At 40.3% G+C, this 23265-nt stretch overlaps 1 protein-coding gene across 20 annotated transcripts in view; it reads left to right on the forward strand.

Annotated features, from left to right (window-relative positions):
- The window catches only part of RBFOX2 (RNA binding fox-1 homolog 2), a 293235-nt gene that overhangs the window by 58418 nt on the left and 211552 nt on the right, over window positions 1–23265 (forward strand). Inside the window, exon 1 of one of the 20 annotated variants that reach the window (XM_027541826.1) lies at window positions 13914–13999. The exons of 18 other annotated variants lie outside the window; for them this stretch is intronic. In XM_027541826.1, the coding sequence (XP_027397627.1) occupies window positions 13958–13999 (42 nt within the window). In that variant the 5' untranslated portion in view covers window positions 13914–13957. Of the gene's footprint in view, window positions 1–13913; window positions 14000–23265 lie in introns of those variants that run through there. One more of the 20 variants, XM_027541828.1, reaches the window with a different exon arrangement.

A 23265-nucleotide genomic window follows, 5' to 3' on the forward strand; every position in this document is an offset into this window, starting at 1 on the left:
AATTTCAGTCTGAACTTGGCAATAAGGAGTTCATGATCTGAGCCACAGTCAGCTCCTGGTCTTGTTTTTGTTGACTGTATAGAGCTTCTCCATCTTTAGTTGCCTTTTATTTTGCCTATTATTGGTCAGAGTAAAGACTTGAAAACTTTCTGGATAAAAGAGTTTTAATCCCTTAGTATTCTTTTCTTCTTGTCATAAATTAGTAAACCACCTTATCTTGTGGTCATCACTTAAGTTCTGCTAATGGATTCTTGCATCATTTCAGAAAATATGTTTAAGGCTTAGAATCCCAGGCCATGAAGCATTTGGTCTAGCTTGACCTCTAAAATTAGTAGACTTCTTCGTTTCTTTCCTGTTCTACATGTTCTCCCAAGTATTGGAGTAGCATACTTCTATTTTAATGCTTGTTACAAAAGAGAATAAAGAAAACTGGATGACTCTGGTTTAAAAACTCTCTGTTCATCTAACTTGGTTTACTGGCTCTTTAACTTCTTATCCTGGAATTGACCTTCTCTAAATTTATCTTTATGAAGGGGTCACGCTTGGCTTTTCCTTTTTAAGTAATCTTTGTCCCCAAGTCCAGGAAGAAAAGTTTAAGTAATAGTGGGCAAGAAAATTAGAAAACAATATAGGAAAAAAGTGTAGAGTTATGTGGGGGTGTGAGTGTGTATGTGTGGGTGTGAGTGTGTATGTGTGGGTGTGTGTATGCTCAGCTGTGTTTTAACTCTTTGCGACCCCATGGACTGTAGCCCACCAGGCTCCTCTGTCCATGAAATTTTCCTGGCAAAAATACTGGAGTGGGTTGCCATTTCCTACTCCAGTGATCTCTCCAACTGAAGCATCAAACTGGAGTCTCCTGCATTTCCTTCATTGACAGGTGAGTTCTTTACCACTGTGCCACCTGGGAAGCCTGTGTTTGTATATACATGTATATTTATTTTCCCCTTCTGCCACATTCTTCTGTAACTAGAATGATATTTTTTTTTATTCTGGAAAAGATGGCATGATTTCTGGATTCAGCTATTTCTTTTAGGTAGTGGAGCTATAAAATACTGAAACTGTAGCTGTTAACCTTGTTAGAGTTATTAGTGAGTCCCTTGGACTGCAAGGAGATCAAATCAGTCCATCCTAAAGAAAATCAGTCTTGAATATTCATTGGAAAAACTGATGCCAAAGCTGAAACTCCAGTACTTTGGATCAGATCAGATCAGTCGCTCAGTTGTGTCTGACTCTTTGCGACCCCATGAATCACAGCACACCAGGCCTCCCTGTCCATCACCAACTCCCGGAGTTCACCCAGACTCATGTCCATCGAGTCAGTGATGCCATCCAGCCATCTCATTCTCTGTCGTCCCCTTCTCCTCCTGCCCCCAATCCCTCCCAGCATCATGGTCTTTTCCAATGAGTCAACTCTTCGCATGAGGTGGCCAAAGTACTGGAGTTTCAGCTTTAGCATCATTCTTTCCAAAGAAATCCCAGAGCTGATCTCCTTCAGAATGGACTGGTTGGATCTCCTTGCAGTCCAAGGGACTCTCAAGAGTTTTCTCCAACACCACAGTTCAAAAGCATCAATTCTTCGGTGCTTAGCTTTCTTCACAGTCCAACTCTCACATCCATACATGATCACAGGAAAAACCATAGCCTTGACTAGACGAAGCTTTGTTGGCAAAGTAATGTCTCTGCTTTTGAATATGCTATCTAGGTTGGTCATAACTTTCCTTCCAAGGAGTACTTTGGATACCTAATGCAAATAACTGACTCCTTAGAAAAGACCCTTATGCTGGGAAAGATTGAAGGCAGGAGGAGAAGAGGATGATAAAAGATGAGATGGTTGGATGGCATCACCAGCTCGGTGGACATGAGTTTGAGCAAGTTCTTGGAGTTGGTGATGGACAGGGAAGCTTGCAGTCCATGGGGTTGCAAAGAGTCGGACATGGCTGAGCAACTGAACTGAATCTTACTAGGGCATTTGGTCAACACTTTTGAAAGTTGGTAAATGGTATGGTTTTTAGATGTGTGCACTGAAGCAGTAGAGCTTCCTCGGTAGCTCAGCTGGCAGAGAATCTGCCTATAATGCAGGAGACCCCTGTTCGATTCCTGGGTGAGGCAGTTTCCCTGGAAAACAATTTCCCCTGGAAACTACCCACTCTAGTATTCATGGGTTTCCCTGGTGGTTCAGATGGTGAACAATCTGCCTGCAATGTGGGAGACCTGGGTTTGATCCCTAGGTTGAGAAGGTCCCCTGGAGGAGGGCATGGCAACCCACTTGATTATTCTTATGTGGAGAATCCCCATGGACAGAGGAGCCTGGCGGGCTACAGTCCATGCGGTCTCAAAGAGTTGGACACGACTGAGTGACGAAGCACAGCACAGCACATTGAAGCAGTAGCCGTAATCAAGTAATTCTTTGTCCTTCTGTTCCTTCTTGTTGTTCAGTTGCTAAGTTGTGTCCAACTCTTGCAACCCCATGGACTGCAGCATGCAGGCTTCCCTGGCCTTCACTATCTCCCAGAGTTTGCTTAAATTCATGTCCTTTGAGTCGGTGATGCTATCTAACCATCTCATCCTCTGCCGCCCTTTTCTCTCTTCAGTCTTTCCCAGCATCAGGATCTTTTTCAACGAGTTGTCTCTTCGCATTATGTGACCAAGTATTGGAGCTTCAGCATCAATCCTTCCAGTGAATATTCAGAGTTGATTTCCTTTAGGGTTGAGTGGTTTGACTCTCAAGAGTCTTCTCCACCACCACAGTTCACTGTTCCTTAGTGAAGTAGGAATGTGCTTGGAGAGTTGCGGGTTGGGGAGGGGTGTTATTTTTGAGCTCTGACATCAGTCAGTTCAGTTTAGTCATTCAGTTGTGTCCGATTCTTTGCAATCCTATGGACTGCAGCACGCCAGGCTTCCCTGTCCATCACCAACTCCTGGAGCTTGTTCAAACTCATGTCCATTGAGTCAGTGATGCCATCCAACCATCTCACCCTCTGTCATGCCCTTCTCCTCCTGCCTTCAGTCTTTCCCAGCATCAGGGTCTTTTCCAAGGAGTCAGTTCTTCACATCAGGTGGAGTTTGGAGTTTCAACTTCAGTATCTGTCCTTTCTCACAATTAATATTTAAGTGTTATGCTGCCAGCTAAGATTAATATTCAGTTCTGAGCTACCAGGACGTGCTGCAGTCCGTGGGGTCACAAAGAGTCAGACACGACTTAATGACCGAACAACAGCAAAGGTTAATATTCATTTAGGTCAGGACTCACCTCTTATATATTGCTTTTGTCTCTTGTAGCACCTAACACAGTCCTGAGCACTTAAGAGGTGCTCATAAATTTAATTTAGTGTGACCTGTGTAACTCACAGATTGTTTGAGTTGATCTATGTTTCAGAGGAAAACTTCAGTTGTGCACTTTATATATATACATGGTGCACTTTATTTATATATATATGTAAGTTTTTTAAATATGCATTTAAAATGCTACTTTATTGAAGTTTGTAGAGAAAATCTATGAGAATGTCTTCATGATATTCTTTACTTGAACCAGGACGTGAATAATAACTGTAAAGGAAAAAATGATAGATTGACTGCATTAGAATTCAGTTCGGTTCAGTTCAGTCGCTCAGTCGTGTCTGACTCTTTGTGACCCCGTGGACTGCAGCACGCCAGGCTTCCCTGTCCATCACGAACTCCCGGAGCTTATTCAAACTCATGTCCATTGAATTGGTTAGCACTATCTTTTCATTAAAATGCACCATTAAGAAAATAAAAAGGCATACCACAGAGAAGGAAAAGATATTTGCAATATAGTTGTCTGGCTCAGATCCACAACATATAAATAACTTCTACAAATCAATATATAAAAGAGGTCCTATAAATCGATCTTTGAACAGGCCAGGAAAAAAAAAAAAACATAGGTACATAGGTAGGTACTTCACAAAAGATGATATCCAAATGCCCCTGAAGTGGTTATCATCAAACTAACCTTCAGGATAAAGCAAATAACCACAGTGAGATGCCGCTACTGACTGAAAGGAAAAAGACAGATGTTACCAGGTGTTAATTCGGTTGTTCGGCATCAGGAGCCCTCATGCACTGCTGGTGAGGATGTTTGTTGGAACGACTTTGGAAAATAGGCAGTTGGAAATATCTACTAAAACTGAACGTAAGTGTGCCCGGTGATCAGCAGTTCCACTCCAGATATACGCAACAGAAATGTGTACACATGTGCACCAAACAACATGTACAAGGATGTACATAGCAGTGTTTTTAGTAATAGCCCCAAACTAGAAATAACACAGTTGCCTTTCAACAGTACTAAAATATTTTTCAGTAAGTTAAAATTATATTTATAAAACAGAATACTTGACAGTATTGACAAGAATGAACTGTTGCTCTGTTCAACAGATGAAACGGTTTCACAAATATGATGTGGAGTGTAAGAAGCCAGCCCCAAAGTACATAATGTGTGATTTCATTTATATGAAGCTTAAAAATAGGCAGATTTAATCTGCGGTGTTACAGTCAATCCTGTGAGCTGGTAGAAGTGACTTTGCCAATGCCCTGGATGGGTTTCCAGGGTGCTGATCAGCTCAGTTCAGTCCAGTTCAGTTGCTCAGTTGTGTCTGACTCTTTGCTACCCCATGGACTGAGGCACGCCAGGCCTCCCTGTCCATCATCAACTCCCAGAGTTTACTCAAAACTCATGTCCATTGAGTAAGTGATGCCATCCAGCCATCTCATCCTCTGTCATCCCCTTCTCCTCCTGTCTTCAATCTTTCTCAGCATCAGGGTCTTTTCAGATGAGTCAGTTCTTCATATCTGGTGGCCAGAGTATTGGAGTTTCAGCTTCAAAAGCAGTCCATCCAATGAATATTCAGGACTGATTTCCTTTAGAATGGACTGGTTGGATCTCCTTGCAGTCCAAGGGACTCTCAAGAGCCTTCTCCAACACCACAGCTCAAAAGCATCAATTCTTCGGCGCTCAGCTTTCTTTACAGTCCAACTCTCGCATCCATACATGACTACTGGAAAAACCATAGCTTTGACAAGATGGACCTTTGTTGACAAAGTAATGTCTCTGCTTTTTAATATGCTGTCTAGGTTGGTCATCACTTTTCTTCCAAGGAGTAAGCATCTTTTAATTTCATGGCTGCAGTCACCATCTGCAGTGATATTGGAGCCCCCCAAAATAAAGTCTGTCACTGTTTCCACTATTTCGCCATCTGTTTGCCATGAAGTGATGGGACCAGATGCCATGATCTTAGTTTTCTGAATGTTGAACTTTAAGCCAGTTTTTTCCCTCTCTTCTTTCACTTTCATCAAGAGGCTCTTTAGTTCTTTGCTTTCTGCCATAAGGGTGGTGTCATCTGCGTATCTGAGGTTATTGATATTTCTCCCGGCAATCTTGATTCCAGCTTGTGCTGCTTCCAGCCCAGCATTTCTCATGATGTACTCTGCATATAAGTTAAATAAGCAGGGTGACAATATACAGCCTTGACGTACTCCTTTTCCTATTTGGAACCAGTCTGTTGTTCCATGTCCTGTTCTAACTGTTGCTTCCTCACCTGCATACAGATTCCTTAAGAGGCAGGTCAGGTGGTCTGGTATTCCCATCTCTTTCAGAATTTTCCACAGTTTGTTTTGGTCCACACAGTCAAGGCTTTTGCATAGTCAGTAAAGTAGAAGTAGATGTTTTTCTGGAACTCTCTTGCTTTTTTGATGATCCAGTGGATGTTGGCAATTTGGTCTCTGGTTCCTCTGCCTTTTCTAAAACTAGCTTGAACATCTGGAAATTCACAGTTCATGTACTGTTGAAGCCTGGCTTGGAGAATTTTGAGCATTACTTTACTAGTGTGTGAGATGAGTGCAGTTGTGTGGTAGTTTGAGCATTCTTTGGCATTGCCTTTCTTTGGGATTGGAATGAAAACTGACCTTTTGCAGTCCTGTAGCCACTGCTGAGTTTTCCAAATGTGCTGGCATATTGAGTGCAGCACTTTCACAGCCTCATCTTTCAGGATTTGAAATAGCTCAACTGGAATTCCATCACCTCCGCTAGCTATGCTTCCTAAGGCTGTACTTGACTTCGCATTCCAGGATGTCTGGCTCTAGGTGAGTGGTCACACCATCGTGATTATCTGGGTCGTAAAGATCTTTTGTGTACAGTTCTTCTGTGTATTCTTGCCTCCTCTTCTTAATATCTTCTGCTTCTGTTAGGTCCATACCATTTCTGTCTTTTATCGAGCCCATGTTTGCATGAAATGTTCCCTTGGTATCTCTAATTTTCTTGAAGAGATCTCTAGTCTTTCCCATTCTGTTGTTTTCCTCTATTTCTTTGCATTGATTCTTATCTCTCCTTGCTATTCTTTGGAACTCTGCATTCAGATGCTTATATCTTTCCTTTTCTCCTTTGCTTTTCACTTCTCTTCTTTTCACAGCTATTTGTAAGGCCTCCTGAGACAGCCATTTTGCTTTTTTGCATTTCTTTTCCATGGGGATGGTCTTGATCCCTGTCTCCTGTACAGTGTCACAAACCTCCGTCCATAGTTCATCAGGCACTCTGTCTATCAGACCTAATCCCTTGAATCTATTTCTTACTTCCACTGTATAATCTTAAGGGATTTGATTTAGGTTATACTTGAATGGTCTAGTAATTTTCCCTACTTTCTTCAATTTCAGTCTGAATTTGGCAATAAGGAGTTCATAATCTGAGCCACAGTTAGCTCCCAGTCTTGTTTTTGCTGATTGTATAGACTGTATAGACTGTATGAGGGTGCTGATAGTGTGCTTTTTTTTTTAAACCTAGAACTTGTTTACATGGGTGGGTTCACTTCGTGGAAATTCACTGAGTTGTATACTTCTGATCTTTTTTTCCATTTCTATATATATAGTTACTTCAGTAAAAAGTTTGCTTAAAAATTAGATTCCACTTTTGACCTGTGATTGTTGTAGCCTGTAGACGGCTTTTTCTCTCTCATACATTGTTGTTGTTGTTCAGTTGCTAAGTTGTGTAAACTCTTTGCAACCCCATGGACTGCAACACACCAGGCTTCCCTGTCCTTCACCATCTCCCTGAATTTGCTCAAACTCACGTCCATTGAGTTGGTGATGCCATCCAACCATCTCGTTCTCTGTTGTCAACCCTTTTCCTCTTGCCTTCAGTCTTTCTCAGCATTAGGGTCTCTCATACATACACTACTCCTTTGCCTGTCAAAACTGGCAGGTTGTGTGTACATTCAGTCGCTCAGTTGTACCCAACTCTTAGAACCCCATGGACTGTAGCCCACCAGGCTCCTCTGTCCATGGGATTTTCCAGACAAGAGTACTGGAGTGCTTTGCCATTCCCTCCTCCAGGGGATCTTCTCGACCTAAGGATTGAACCCATGTCTCTTGAGTCTCCTGCATTGGCAGGTGGATTCTTTACCACTGTGCCACTTGGGATGCTTAGGTTGTGGGTACCCACATGCATTTATGTGTTTATGTATTAGAGATGTTGTATGGACATGAAGATGCTTCTTTTATTGATGTAATTATGCTTGTCAAATAGTCAACCCACCAAGTTTCAAATGATGAACCACCTCCACTGATCACTGTTTAAACCAGTTCTCTGAGAGGAATAAGTAAACTTTCACTCTGCCTCACAGAACAGCAAATTGGGAATTTGCTCTACAAATAGAAGAACCTCTTCATGAAATGTTCTCAGTCACTAAAGGCTTCATTTTCAGAAGAATTCACCTCCTTTTAACTTTTATTCTTTGTAAAAAATTAAGATATAATTGAAATATAACACTGAAATATGTATATACAGCAAATGATCACTATAATATGGCTAGTTAACATATATCACCACATAAAATTGTTTTCTTGTGATAAGAATTTTTGAGATCTATACTCTCTTAACAACTTTCAGATATATCAGTATTATTGACTGTAGTCATCATACTGTTTACATCCCCATTTCTTACTTATTTTGTAACTGGAAGTTTGTATCTTTTGACCAACTTCACCCATCTCTCACCCCAACCACCAGTCTATTCTGTGTTAGGATATTTTTTTGTTTTGTTTGTTTAAGATTGCTCGTATAAGTGAGATCTTAGAGTGTTCCTCTTTTTCTGTGTGAATTTTTTCACTTATCCTCATGCCCTCAAGATTCATCTTTGTTGTTGCAGACATCAAGATTTCCTTCTTTTTGTAGCTGAATAATATTCTGTTGTGTATATTCATACACCACATTTTCTTCATTCATTCGTCCATCAGTGGATACTTGAGTTGTCTCCATGTCTTGGCTTTTGTAAATAATGCTGCAGTGAACTTGGGCATGTGGACCTTTTAGAATTAGTGCAGTGCTTTTGTTTCTTTCGGATAAATACCCAGACATGGAGTTACTGGATCATATGGTAGTTTTATTTTTAATTGTTTGAGGAACCTCCATACTGTTTTCCATAGTGCGTGCAACAGTTAACATTCCCACCAGCAGTGCACAAAGGGTCCCTTAGCTCCACATCTTTGCCAACACTTGTAATTTCTTGTCTTTCTGATAATAGCCATCTTAGCAGGTGTGAGATGATACTTCATTGAGATTTTGACTTACATTTCCCTGATGATCTGTGAATGCTGAGTAGCTTTTTGTGTACCTGTTGGCCATCTGTAGGTTTTCGTTAGAAAAATGTCTATTTAGATCCTGTTCTCATTTTATAATTAGATTGTTTGTTGTTTTGCTATTGAATTTTATGGATTCTTTATATATTTTGGATATTAACCCCACCTGATACGGTTCTCTATATATTTTGGTTATTAACCTCATCTGATATTACATATTGTCAGATTCATGATTTGCAAATCTCTTCTATACGGTAGGTTGCCTTTTCATTTGTTGGTGGTTTCTTTTGCTGTGGAGAGGTGTTTTTTTGACCTTTATCATGTCAACTAAAAAGATAGGAACTCTTCACATGATATTAAAAAAATTTCCCTCCTTTACTCTGGAAGTTAACTCAAAATAAGGCAGTTTAGGAAAACCTAACCTGGTTGAGGTAGAAAATCCTGTTGCATTGACTTCTCCCAACAGGTCATCTCTTTCAGCTCTGTCTGGTCTTCGTTAAATACTTGAAAGTCCTCCTAAGTTTGCCATCTTGTTTTCTGACCATACCATCGTAAAAATTCATTCTCTCTCCCTGGAAGGCCCTTACCTGTCTCAGGGAACTCCTGAAATTCCTTTCCCATGACGCTTGCTAGAGGCCCCATGTCTCTCATGTTCTCTCACTTTACCGTATATATTCGTCTCTGCCTTGTCACATACCACACATAACTGTTTATTTGTCTTCCAGTACTAGCCTTTCGAGATTTATCAGTTGACCTGTGGTAGAGGTTCAATAACTATTTAAAGGATGAATGATTGGGCATATTTTCTGAAAGACGATAGCTGTTTTCTGCAGATTAGAAGTGCTAAAGCTGAAACTCCAGTACTTTGGCCACCTCATGCGAAGAGTTGACTCATTGGAAAAGACCCTGATGCTGGGAGGGATTGGGGGCAGGAAGAGAAGGGAACGGCAGAGGATGAGATGGCTGGATGGCATCACTGACTCGATGGACGTGAGTCTGAGTGAACTCCGGGAGTTGGTGATGGACAGGGAAGCCTGGTGTGCTGCAATTCATGGGGTCGCAAAGAGTCGGACATGACTGAGCAACTGAACTGAACTGAACTGATAATATTTGATATTGTTAGATACATTTTAACTTTTTTCAGAAGTAGTGATACTTTGTGTTAATTTTTCAGTAAACCCAGGAGTGTGTATTTACAGCAGAGGGCATATTGTGACAGGAGGAGAGAGTGATGCTAACTGGTTCACGTGGGTATCAGACATGTAACCTTGGCCTCTTTAGCATTGTCCTCTAACAGCTGATACAGTTTTAGTGGAATCCCTGGAGAAACACTTTGAAATGTTCTGGTTCTATATGCAGAATTTAGAAATCATAAATCTAACGTATAGATCTTGACTGCACAGGGTTTACAGATTAAAACCAGCAGATGAGACTATGTCGGCATCAGGATGTTATAATTGGGCCAGTAGAGGCATTGCTGCTGCTGCTAAGTCGCTTCAGTCGTGTCCGACTCTGTGCGACCCCATGGACTGCAGCCTACCAGGTTCCTCCATCCATGGGATTTTCCAGGCAAGAGTACTGGAGTGGGTTGCCATTGCCTTCTCCTGAGTAGAGGCATTAGCCAGTGATAATTTTGTTCATCTCAAATATTATAAAGTTAAATTCCAGAATATGTTATCTGAAGTTGTATCATTTCACTTCAGTATGTAATTTCTCAAGCTAATTTTAATTTTAAAAGATGTGAGTAGAATCGTTGCCATTTGTCCAGAAGTTTAGACTAATAGGATTAGATTAAGAAATGAATAAGTATGGAGTGCCTGCTCAGGGTTTAAAACTGTTCAGTTCAGTTCAGTTCACTCACTCAGTCGTGTCCGACTCTTTGTGACCCCGTGAATTGCAGCATGCCAGGCCTCCCTGTCCATCACCAACTCCCGGAGTTCACCCAAACTCACGTCCATCGAGTCGGTGATGCCATCCAGCCATCTCATCCTCTGTCGTCCCCTTCTCCTCCTGCCCCAATCCTTCCCAGCATCAGAGTCTTTTCCAATGAGTCAACTCTTCATATGAGGTGGCCAAAGTACTGGAGTTTCAGCTTTAGCATCATTCCTTCCAAAGAACACCCAGGACTGATCTCCTTTAGGATGGACTGGTTGGATCTCCTTGCAGTCCAAGGGACTCTCAAGAGACTTCTCCAACACCACAGCTCAAAAGCATCAATTCTTTGTTGCTCAGCTTTCTTCACAGTCCAACTCTCACATCCATACTTGACTACTGGAAAAACCATAGCCTTGATTAGAGGGACCTTTGTTGGCAAAGTAATGTCTCTGCTTTTGAATATGCTATCTAGGTTGGTCATAACTTTCCTTCCAAGGAGTAAGTGTCTTTTAATTTCATGGCTGCAATCACTATCTGCAGTGATTTTGAAGCCCAGAAAAATAAAGTCAGCCATTGTTTCCACTGTTTCCCCATCTATTTGCCATGAAGTGATGGGACCAGACCCCATGATCTTTGTTTTCTGAATGTTGAGCTTTAAGCCAAGTTTTTCACTCTCCTCTTTCACTTTCATCAAGAGGCTCTTTAGTTCCTCTTCACTTTCCTCCATAAGGGTGGTGTCATCTGCATATCTGAGATTATGGATAATTCTCCCAGCAATCTTGATTCCAGCTTGTGCTTCTTCCAGCCCAGCATTTCTCATGATGTATTCTGCATATAAGTTAAATAAGCAGGGTGACAATATACAGCCTTGACGAACTCCTTTTCCTATTTAGAACCAGTCTGTTGTTAGTGTTACCTAAAAAGTGTGACTTTGACCTTGATGTTAAACAGCCTGTATTTTATTGATGATATAAGAAAACATAGATACATAGTGATTTCTGACTGTTTGTTTCCACCCCCAGCTGTCTATAAATGGGAGGCCAAGCAGAAAAGACACAGGTTGTGAGTTCAAACAGATCCGGGTTAGAATATTGGCTTTTAAAAAAATTAAATAACGAATTACATGATTGTGGTCACATTGACGTCTCTGGAATTGTTGTTTCTGTGTGTGCTAAAAGAGGTAAGAATATATGCAACTTGTAGTTTTTTATTTATTTTTGAGAGTTAATAACAGTCCATATAAAACCTCTGGCATATGATAAGTGCACTTTAATGGGTGTTTGAATGAAAGTGAAGTCGCTCAGTCGTGTCTGATTCTTTGTGACCCCATGGACTGTAGCCTACTAGGCTCCTCCATCCATGGGATTTTTCAGGCAAGAGTACTGGAGTGGGTTGCCATTTCTTTCTCCAGGGGATCTTCCCAATCCAGGGATCGAAACTGGTTCTCCCATATTTACCGTCTGAGCCACATAAATACAGTTTTATTTGCAGCAGTCAGTTTAGTCCAGGCCACTGTTGATAGATTTCATGATGATAGCTAATGTAAGTCAGGCTCCGTAGTTGATTGGATGGGCAGTCTTGGAAACTGTGCTTCAGTCTTCCCATTGTGGAGTAAAGTAAGTGACCTTCTGTTTGTTTTTAAGAGTATTAAGGAGAGTTGTTGGAAAAGGGTTCATCATATTTAGCCTGTGGAACCATCTGACCAGTGGTATCACACAGGGAATAGTTTGTTACGGAGTCCACTTGGAGTGAGATAAGGAAGCAGAAATCTCAGAGATGGACACATCACACTGTGTTCCTCCTCCATCTCCTCCTCCCCTTATCCGCCTCCCCATGTGAGTTTCAGTTGTTTATTAGCAAATACTATGTCCTTTGCTGTCTTCTGTAGCAGTTGTGACGCTTATTCTGGATGCCTGTGTGTTAACTAGTGGGGCATTTGGACTTCGCTGAAAGTTCCAAATTGTTTAAATTCTGTTTGGGGCAAATGACTATTTCTTATTGCATGAAATCATTTTCCTTTCATGTCTGTTTTTTCACTGGAGAGTTGGTGCCCTGGAGCAGAGTCTCTGCCCTGCAAACCCAGAACACAGTTTTTCTGGGTGTGTCTTATTTTAATCCAATCCCTTTCATACTATAAGGCTCTGACCTGCTTGGAGCCTTATACTTGGTTACAATTAATGCTTTGTCCTTTAGAGTCATATATGACTGGCCACTGGGTTGACTCAGCATTTAGCTATCAGATATGGCTCTGAGAAAAAGTTATTTCCCTAGAAATGGGCAGCTGCACTGGAAAATGAAGCCTTGGTCCATATTGAGTCATTTAGGGAAATTGAGTGGCAGTTTCAAAATTAAAAGTTAGGACTAGGCAAAGAAAGGGCAGGGCCAGCTCCACAGTTGAGAACTAGTCATAAATCAGCTGGATTTTACTAGAAGTAGAGACCTTTGGGGGAGCTTTCTGTGATTCAAGAAATTATGTGTAATTTGTGCTGTATCTGTGATTATGAAAGGATAATTTTTTAGAAGTTGGCATGTTCTTCCTTTATGGATAGTTGATTTCCTTTAATGTCCACAAGAATTTCAGTACTGAGATGTCAGCTTACACTCTATTCAGTCCCTTTGGCCCAGGGACTTAAACTACTTTACATTAATTTTGTCAGTAATTCTTACAACATCCCTGTGTGGGAACTTCTTTTGACGTGAGGGATGTCAGAACTTGCTTCAGTTTACATAGCAGGTCAGTCTCTGGGATGGAAAATTTGACCCAGGATTTGTGGTTCTAGGATTAGCATGTTTGGTCCCCGAAGTGTGCAGTCTTTCAACTTCATTTCTCTCCCCTTTTCTTCCTCCTGTTTTCCCCCTGCTGGAGGAAATAATATCAAGCAAATAGGGAGAGAATTGGTCTTCTAAGTGGTTAGAGACTTAGGAGTTCTGCCTCTAGGCACAGAGTTTCGGATCCTTGGCTTGGGATGGAGGGAAACAGCAGAAGACTGATACCTCAGTCCGTGACATGTCCTAACTGGTTTTTTGACCAGTGCGTACTTTTATTTTTGTTCTTTTTCTCCCCCCTTGTTGCGAGAAGAGGAGAGGAGGCTGTGAGGATTTTCTCTGTGCCAGCCTTATGTGTGGGATGGTCCAGATGTTTTTAATGCTCAGCAGATACCATTACTTGCTTTGGGTTGGGGGCCAGAGAGGAGGAGGTGAAGCAGCCACTTTGGGGTGGGGTTGGAAGGAGGAGGATGGAATGTAGGAAGGAGGACATTTCTCTGTGTTTTCTTAGTCATAGGACTCTGAATCCTAAGTAGCTAAATTTAGCACAGGTTCCTGTTGAAAGCATCATTTTTGGGGGGCGGGTGGTGAGGGGAGAACGGAAAACCTTTTTGTGTATCCTGCTCCATGAAGCCAATAGGGAAGCAGGAGGAGGTGAGGTTGCCATGGAGATGGTAGCTGTGTGCAAGGGGAGAGCAGCAGGGTTTAGAATTCCAGGAAGGAAGAGAGAGTGATGTCATCAGATTCCATGGACCAGCCCAGGAACCCCTGTGAGGTTGGTGGGGAGTTGGGTGTGCGTGGGGGGTGGTGGATGGGAGTTTGTGCAAGGGAATTGTGGCTTCACTAAGGTGTGGGGAGTCCAGTTCAAGCAGAGAGGTTGGTTGTGTGGAATCGTGCTGATCTGCGTTAATGCCTTCTTTTTAAAAATCTGTAAATCATTCTGAATTTGCAGAATATTTTCTTTGTTAAAAGGATATAGTCATTTAACAAAGGAGCTAATCTAGATGTAGAAATATAATACCTTTTTAGAGTTCTGTTCCCTGTAGTATTTGTGCGTGCCTTTATCCCTTGTATGTGAGGGTATTTGTGCACCTATTTTGGATCTATAGTTGCCTTTGTAGGATGCCTTTTATGGTACTGCATGCAGTTCAGTGCTTTATTATTAATGCTTGATTGTTGTATTTATTTTTCTACAAATGGATGTGTATAAATAAAGCACAGTTTTTATTTTTTAAAAATCTGAAAGAAAATCAAAGCGTTGCTTTTGCAGCAGAAAACTGCATGCTTCAGAACAGTCGTTTTGAACATACGCGTGAGTGTCTGGACTGATGCTGAAGGGCAAATGTGTTTCTTTTGGAATGACTGAGGGGCCAAATATTCTAAAAAACAAATACAACTGAATCTGTGCATCCAGGTGAATATTGTCCTTCAACACAGCCACTTTGACTGTGGTAATATAACCACTGCGCAAAACATAAAGAACTCTCCTTTGGAATCAGCTTCACAGATGAGTGATGAGGAAAACATTTTTAATACCTGACACTGCATTTTTTATTCAAAAAGAATACCTAGCTTGATCAGACACTGGCTTTCTTTGAATTGGCTTTTCCTGATTTGGGGTTGTCAAAAAATGAAATCTATGTTCAAATAATGCGCTTTTGTCCCAGTTAAGGACATTTAAAGTCATAGGTTTAGTTTCTGAAGGCATTTTCATTTTCAGATCAAGAGCTCCTAGATTATGTAGTTTGGCAGTGGCTGCATGATTGATGAAAGCATATGAGGAAGAAGAGTGTTCTGTGGTGTGTCTGAGGGCACAGATTGAGGAGCCAGATTGACCTAGGTCTGCACCCTGTTCTCCTACTCAGTGACTGACCTTGGACAGGTAGCAGTCTCGTGGTGCATTGGTTTCCTTATGTCTAAAACAGGGATGGTAGTGCTATGAATACCAACCTTACAGTGTGGTGCTGTGGGTAAGTAAACTAATATGAAAAACACTTAAACATTTAGTATATGCTTAATCAGTGCTTGCTTTGGCTGTTGTCATTAATAATTATACATTTCTTTGAATTACAAAGTTATGAAGTAGATTATTTCAGACACCACTGAATGTCCAGGAGGGAGGGCCTTGGGAATCTGTAATTGTTCAGTGATTCCCAGATGATTGTGATGAGCAGCCAGGTTTGAGAACCACTGCGTTTAATCTACTTTGAGTAAGGCCCCAGCACTAGATCTGTCATCATTTCCTGAAATCTTACTAGAAATGCAGAGTCTCAGGTATCCCACCAAACCCACTGAATCAGAATCTGCATTTTTAACAGGATGCCCTGCAGTGACCTGTATGCATGTTAAAATTTAAGAAGCACTGGTTTTCTTCTACCATTGAGGGTAACTGGGTGATAACTCCAAGTGAAAAGGCAGATTGTGCTCTTGCTTCTTCGCAGTCATATTCTACTCTGTCACCCCACAGACTATTGCCCAGCAGGCTCATCTGCTGATGGAATTTTCCAGGCAAGAATACTGGAGTGGTTTGCCATTTCCTACTTTAAGGGATCTTCCCAACCCAAGGATCAAACCTGTGTCTCTTGTATCTCCTGCATTGGCAGGTAGATTCTTTACCACTGTGCCACCTGGAAAGTCCCCTCCTCACCCAAAAAAAGTTGGATTATCTCTGTTACTCTCATTGGTAGAAGAGAAACAGTCAGGCTAAGACAGTTTGAACTTGCACTTCCCTTCCCTGTTGCCTAGCCTGGAAATAAACGCTTTTTTGGACTAAGTCACCGAGTAATGGAAAGAATAGAGTTATAATTGTGCCTCTGGCCCTACCACTTATTAGCTGTTTGGCCTTGACCTAGTCATTCAACCTCTCTGAATCTCAGTGTCCTCAACTGATCATGGAAATAACACCTAGACCAGGAAATAATGGAGTGGAGCTTGTTCAAGAATTAAGGTGTGATGAGATCTGATAGAGACAGCCCTTTCATGAATTCATAGTAGTTGACCATATGTTTTAGGAATTTAAGTTTGTGTGTTCTTTTAAAAAAATTGCTGTTTAAAAAAAAAAACCACCACAAATTCAGATGATTTCATCTGAAGTCTTTTAGGCTGGTTCCAAGCAAGAATTGATATGGCATTTATCAGAAGATCTTTGAATTGTAATGAGCATTATCTTCTGTCTGACCAGGAAATTTATAGGATGAGAGGAAGTTTGGGGACTTGCACTGGGCACACCAGAAGTAGCTGGGGGAGTGTTTAGGTCAGAGGATCATTAGTTGCAGACAGTAGGGCATCTGAAGCAACAGCGCGAGTAGGAGACAGAGAGGCCCGTTGTCACTCAGCCGTACATGTCTTAGGGCACTGAGGGGTGAGGGGGGATTCTGAACTCAAAGTATATAAAAAAATTGTTATAATGGCCTTCTTCTAGAGGGTGGCGTGGCACTTTGTTTGTGTTATGCCTAATCTTAGCATCTCGACAGGCACAATAAATCAGCGAGGGTGAGTAATGTGCCCTAAGTCACTCAGCTAATAGCAACAGAGCTGAATCGTGTTGAATAGTAATGTGAGTGATGAAATGATTATAAAAGTGAAATTGAAATAGCTATTGTATGCCAGTTAAAATACAATTTATTATGTCTGTATTGACCTTTTGGGCTAAAGGATTGACATGTTAGCCTGTCTCAAAGGAATTTTGGAATGCTGCAGAGTTATCCTTTAGGGATATATTTCCTTTATACCTTTGAGGCTAATTTAGAGGGTTTTTTAAATTTTGTTTTTGTTTTTTAAGTCTTCAGTTCAGTGAAATAGCAGTTTCAACTGAATATCACAACATAAGAGTTGTTTGACCATGGGATTTTGACCTTGACCCATGATAAGAGATCCACTTTACATGACAGGCTAGTATAGTTAGGTGTTTATCGTATATATGTGACCAAAACATGTTTCATGGAATAATTCTTACCCTGATTATTAAAACACGAGGTACTTTATTCTTCTTGTTTAAAAATTCTATTATAGTCCAGTATACTCATCTTAAAAAGTGTCCATGGACAGCTCCCCCACCCCCCCACCCCTCCACCCTGCAAGGTGTACCAGAACCTTTTAGGAGGTCTTCAAGGTCAAAACTCTTCATAACATTAAGATGTTCTTTGCTTTTCCTACTATATTGACATTTGCACTGATGTATAAGCAGTGATGGGTCATCCTAGTGTGAGTCAAGGCACCGGCACCAAACTGTACTGGTTAGTAGTCATTATTTTTTTTTCACCACCACAGTCTTGCACTTAAAGGAGAGGGGGGAAAAAGCCAGTTTCATTGCTATCATATAAGGAAATGTGTCAGTACTGAGAAGATCTTTATAATTTAGTGAACCAGTATTTTATAAATGAGCAATGCATGATGTTACATAATCATGATAGGTAAAAAAAATGTTCAAAATACAGAACAGACCAATGGATTTTATGAAAAATTCACTGATATGCATTGCCACACTGCAACTAACTTTTAAGGAACTGTCACTTTGCAAGTTTTGATATTATATTAAGGAAGAATATCCATAGATAAGTGAAAGTACTCCTACTTTTGACAAACACATATCTGAAGGAGGCCAAATTTTCTTCATATACTTTCATCAAAATAAAATATCACAACAGATTGAAAGCAGGAGCAGGTATCTTAGCCATCTTCTATTAAGTTGGCTGTGAAAGATATTTGCAGAAAAATGTTTGACAGTAGCACTGTTCTCACTGCATTTTTTTGTATGTTTCTTTCCTTTGAATTTATTTTTAATTGGAGGATAATTGCTTTACACTATTGTGTTGGTTTCTGCCATACATCTACCTGAATCAGACATAGGTATACATATGTCCCCTCCCTCTTGGACCTCCCTCCCTCCTCCGTAGATTGTCACATAGCACTGGCCATCTATTTTCCATATGGTAATGTATATATTTCAATATACATTGTATATGTTCTCCCACCCTCTCCTTCCCCAACTGTGTCCGCAAGTCTGTTCTTTAAATCTGTGTCACCATTGCTGCGCTGCTACCATCTTTTCTAGATTCCATATATATGTGTTAATATATGATATTTGTTTTTCTCTTTCTCACTTACTTCACTCTGCATAATAGGCTCTAGGTTCATCCACCTCATTACAACTGACTCAAATGTGTTCCATTTTATAGCTGAGTACTATTTCACTGTATATATATACCACAGCTTCTTTATCCATTCATCTGTTGATAGACATCTAGGTTGCTTTCATATCCTAGCTATTGTAAATAGTGCTGCAGTAATATTGGGGCAAATGTGTCTTTTTCAGTTATGGTTTCCTTAGGGTTTAAATGCCCAGGAGTGGGTTTGTTGGGTCATGAAGTGAAGTGAAGTGAAAGTCGCTCAGTCATGTCCGACTCTTTTCAACCGCATGGACTGTAGTCCATGTAATTCTCCAGGGGATCTTCCCAACCCAGGGATCGAACCCAGGTCTCCCGCATTGCAGATGGATTCTTTACCAGCTAAATTGGGTCATATGTTAGTTTTTTTCCTAGTTTTTTAAGGAACCTTCATACTATTCTCCATAGTGGCTGTATCAAAATACAGTTAATTTTTGTAAAAAGCTTTCATGTTAGCATAATGGTTTATTACTGATGTTTTAAAATGAATTAACAAATAGTTTTAAAACTGCAGTTTTAGTTTCTAATAGGCAAATACTAATCTTTATTAACTCCCATAAACAAAAGTTCTCTGGGATCTCTAGTAATTTTTAAGAATGGAGATTCAAAGACCAAAAAGTTTGAGAACTGTTGCTTTACCTTCGATTTTATAATAATTGAGATCTCTTAAATCAATCATGAATGGGTCTTGACTCAGTTTGAAAGTATATTGAGCCAGATAGGAATTGCATTGTGAAGGCAAGGAGGACTTTGCTCGATTTTGCTTGAGTTGAGTTGATGTGGGAGAACACCCTTAGGTATGAAGTCATTTGAGTAAAGTTTAGATCTTCAAACCCATCCAGATCTTGCCTCCTGTGATGTCCCTTCTTTGTGATTTCTTCATGCTTTTCTCACTCCATTGTCAACCTGTACACTTGTTCCCTCTGGGCCTAATATTTACATTTTATTGCATGATTCCTGTTGTGCTTGTTTACATGCCTGTCTCTCTCACTAGACTACGAGTTCCTCGAGAAAAGAATCAGTAACTTATTTGTCTTTCTGTTTCTACCATAGTACCAGACACATGAATGTCCCTCAGTAAATGTTTGTTGAGGGAATAAATAAATAGGGAGAAAAAAGAAATGAACAGGTGAGGCCAGATTTTAGAGTGTTTGGAACTTGATCATGTAAGCAGTGGAGAGCCATTAGCATGGGCGTGCTGTGAGTGGTGGTTGTTGAATTAACCCTGGCCCTGGTGAGAAAACTGGGAAGCGGTGGATGAAGGCTGCTGGACCAGCTGAGAAACTGTTAGTTATTTAGGCTTGACTCAGGTGACCCAGGCCTGGATTCAGGTAAATGCTTTTGCTGTAGGTAATGAAAGATGTTTCCTGAGGAATATTTTCAAAAACAGAAACCTAATAATATCCATTTTATCTAATGTTTGCTGCATACTTATAACATTCTGAGTACTGTGTTAAAGGCTTTATGTGTATTATCTCATTTAATTTTTACAGAATCCTTCAAAGTGTTAGCTGCTCAGTCATGTCTGACTCTTTGTAACCCCATGGACTGTACCCCACCAGGCTTCTCTGTCCATGGTATTCTCCAGGCAAGAATACTAGAGTGGGTTGCCATTTCTTTCTCCAGGGGATCTTCCCCTCCCCAGGGATCAAACCTGGATCTCCTGCATTGCAGGTAGATTCTTCACCATCTGAGACACCATCAGTGAACCTATTGGTTCAAATAAAAGGGCCTATTTTTTATGGTTGTGAGTGAAAATATATGTATTCATTGTTGAAAAATTAGAAAATACAGATAGGGAAAAGAAAAAATATATATACCACTCTGTAAACCCACCTCAACACCAGGATCACTAAACATTTTGGGATACATCCTTCTAGACCTAAGAGAAAAAAAGGTTATGTATATGTGCTGTAAATGCCTGAATATGAGGAAACCCTGAATATAAGGCTTTAAATGGTTTTTCCATTGAAAAGACCAGCCTACCAAAATAATAAATTTTTAGGGATGTTGATGAAATAGGCAAATGTCTTTAAAATATTGATTTTATTTATGCATGCATGCTATTCAAAGTAATATACAATATTATATAATAATGTTTCATAGTTATAATAATATAGTTATAATAACTATAATGTATAGTAATGTTATAATTTTATTTTCTGTGGGTTTTGGAGGAACATTTATACATACTCTACTGCATCAGTTATACATACTCTATTATATCTTAGAACCACCTTGAGTTTTCAGATAGTTTTCTAGGGTGTATATGGAGATACAGCACTGTTTTGAATCTATGTCTATGGTAGTCACTGTTGATTTTTTTTCCAAGCTACAAGCACCCAGTCAAATAACATCATTATTGCCATATTGTATACTGTATTGCTTTGTAAAAATTGTTTTTGACATGAGATTCATATAACATATAAATTAACCTTTTAAAAGTGAATGGTTTGGTTTTCTTTGGTACATTCACATGTGGTGCAGCCACCACCCCTTCTAGTTCCAAGCATTTTTATCACCCCCAAAACAACCCCACACCTGTTAAGCGGTCACTTTCCCCTTCCTTCTAGTCTCTGAAAACCACCAATCTGCTTTCTGCCTCTAGAAATTTGCTTATTCTTGATATTTCATATAAATGGAATTGCATAATACATGACCTTTTGTGTCTGGCTTCTTTCATATACCATCATATTTTCAAGGTTCATTCATGTTATAGCATATTTCAGCACTTTATTCCTTTTTATAGACAAATAATATTCTTTTGTATGTATACACAATAATTCATTTGTTCATTGATGGATATTTATGTTATTTCTACCTTTCAGCTCTTTTGCATCGTGTGTACAAGTGCTTGCATGAGTACTTGTTTTTAGTTCTTTGGGGAATATACCTAAGAGTGGAATTGCTGGGCCACGTGGTAGTTCTATGTTTAACTTTTTGAGGAACTGCCAAACAATTTTCTGTAGCAGCTGCACCATTTTATATTCCTACCAGCAGTGTACAAGGGTTTGTCAATTTATTTTTAATGAGGAACACAATATGATGGGGAAAGTAAAAAGAAAATATGTGTGGCCTTCGAGTTTATTAGAGCTTTGTATCTCAGATTTTGCCTGATGGACTTATTAAATATTTAGCATCATTTCAGTACCAAAAATGAGATTTAGCTCAAGGAAATGTATCTAATCTATTTTAAGTGGTGAACAGACTAAGAAGTGAAGATCAGAGAAGTGAAAGAAGGGAAATTTAAATAGACTGTAAAATTCCTTGAGGGCAAAGGCCCCATTCATCTTTGTGTCCTCTGCATTTACTAAAATAGTTGGCATGTCACAGGCTGTATTAGGAGGTCCCCAAGACTACCCCAGCTCCAGTGATTTGCTAGGATTTACAGAATTCAGTGTCTAGACATACTCATGGCCATGATTTATAGCAGTGAGAGGATACAAAGTAAAATCACTTTTTCCCTTAAAAGTGCATGGTGGTAAAGTGCAGAAGAAATCAGGCTCCGTTCAGCTTTCCTCGCAGTGGAGTCACACGGGGTGTGCTTCTCTGCTTCAGCCAGTGGTGGCAATGTAGTCTACTGAGGAAGCTCATTAGAGCCTTCAGTTCAGTTCAGTCCAGTTCAATTCAGTCGCTCAGTCATGTCTGTCTCTTTGTGACCCCATGAATCGCAGCACGCCATGCCTCCCTATCACCAACTCCCAGAGTTCACTCAGACCTACGTCCATCGAGTCAGTGATGCCATCCAGCCATCTCATCGTCTGTCGTCCCCTTCTCCTTCTGCCCCCAATCCCTCCCAGCGTCCGAGTCTTTTCCAGTGAGTCAACTCTTCGCATGAGGTGGCCAAAGTATTGGAATTTCAGCTTTAGCATCATTCCTTCCAAAGAAATCCCAGGGCTGATCTCCTTCAGAATGGACTGGTTGGATCTCCTTGCCTTAGTGGGGGAATTTTTCTTTCTGGGGCATGACTGGGAAGGGTTGTACACTTAGGCACCCTCTGCCTAGCATGTGCTCAGATTCTCAACTCCCAGAAGGAAAGCAGTGTTCGGCATCAACCATATTGTTTGCACAATTTAGGCACAGTAAGCCACTCTTAACTGGTTCTGGGAATAGAACCCTCCTGAAATCTAAGTGCCCAGGCACTAGTCAAAGCCAACCTTGGAGGCTGCCCTTTCTAAGTATAGCAGCCAGAACTGCTTTGTTAATTCTTCTCCAGGACATAGATGTTTAGTTCTTTAAGAAGTGTTGCTAGGTTCTGTGAAGAAAAATAAATGTTATAGTAGGGAACCAGCAGGGACTGGAGTATCAGACCAACCTGGATTTGCATTATCATAAACAAATTGCTTCCTTTTCTAAGCCTGTTTTCTTACTGTTGAGAGATATATTATAGAGTTTTGGTGAAAATACAGAGTGATAATGTATAGAAAATATGAAACATAATGTCTGTCCTGTGTGAAATCAGTGGCTATTAGCATTTTGTTTCAGCTCATCTGTACCAGTCTGGGTCCAATGAGGACAAACAGCCTGTAAGTAATTTAAACAAGGAATTTAACATAAAGAATTATTTACTGTAACAGCAGATCAAAGTAATAAGGGATTGGCTTGTAAGGGGTAGAGTGAACTCTAAGGAATAAAGATGTAACAGATATACTGTAATAATGTGATTGATAGATGATAATATATCATTAATATAAAATTAATTTTAATATTAAGTTAATATTTAAATTAATATTATAAAATTATAATAGCAACCAGCCCTAGGGCTGAGATAAAGCACCCCCAGAACGAACTGGTCTTTTTAAAAAAATGGGATATTTGGGGTGGAACTGGTGAATGTAACAAAGTGGTATTGGCTGTCAGTTTTCTTGCTGGGGAG

The sequence above is a fragment of the Bos indicus x Bos taurus genome, chromosome 5 (genome assembly GCF_003369695.1).
Source record: "Bos indicus x Bos taurus breed Angus x Brahman F1 hybrid chromosome 5, Bos_hybrid_MaternalHap_v2.0, whole genome shotgun sequence".
Taxonomy (NCBI): Eukaryota; Metazoa; Chordata; class Mammalia; order Artiodactyla; family Bovidae; genus Bos; species Bos indicus x Bos taurus.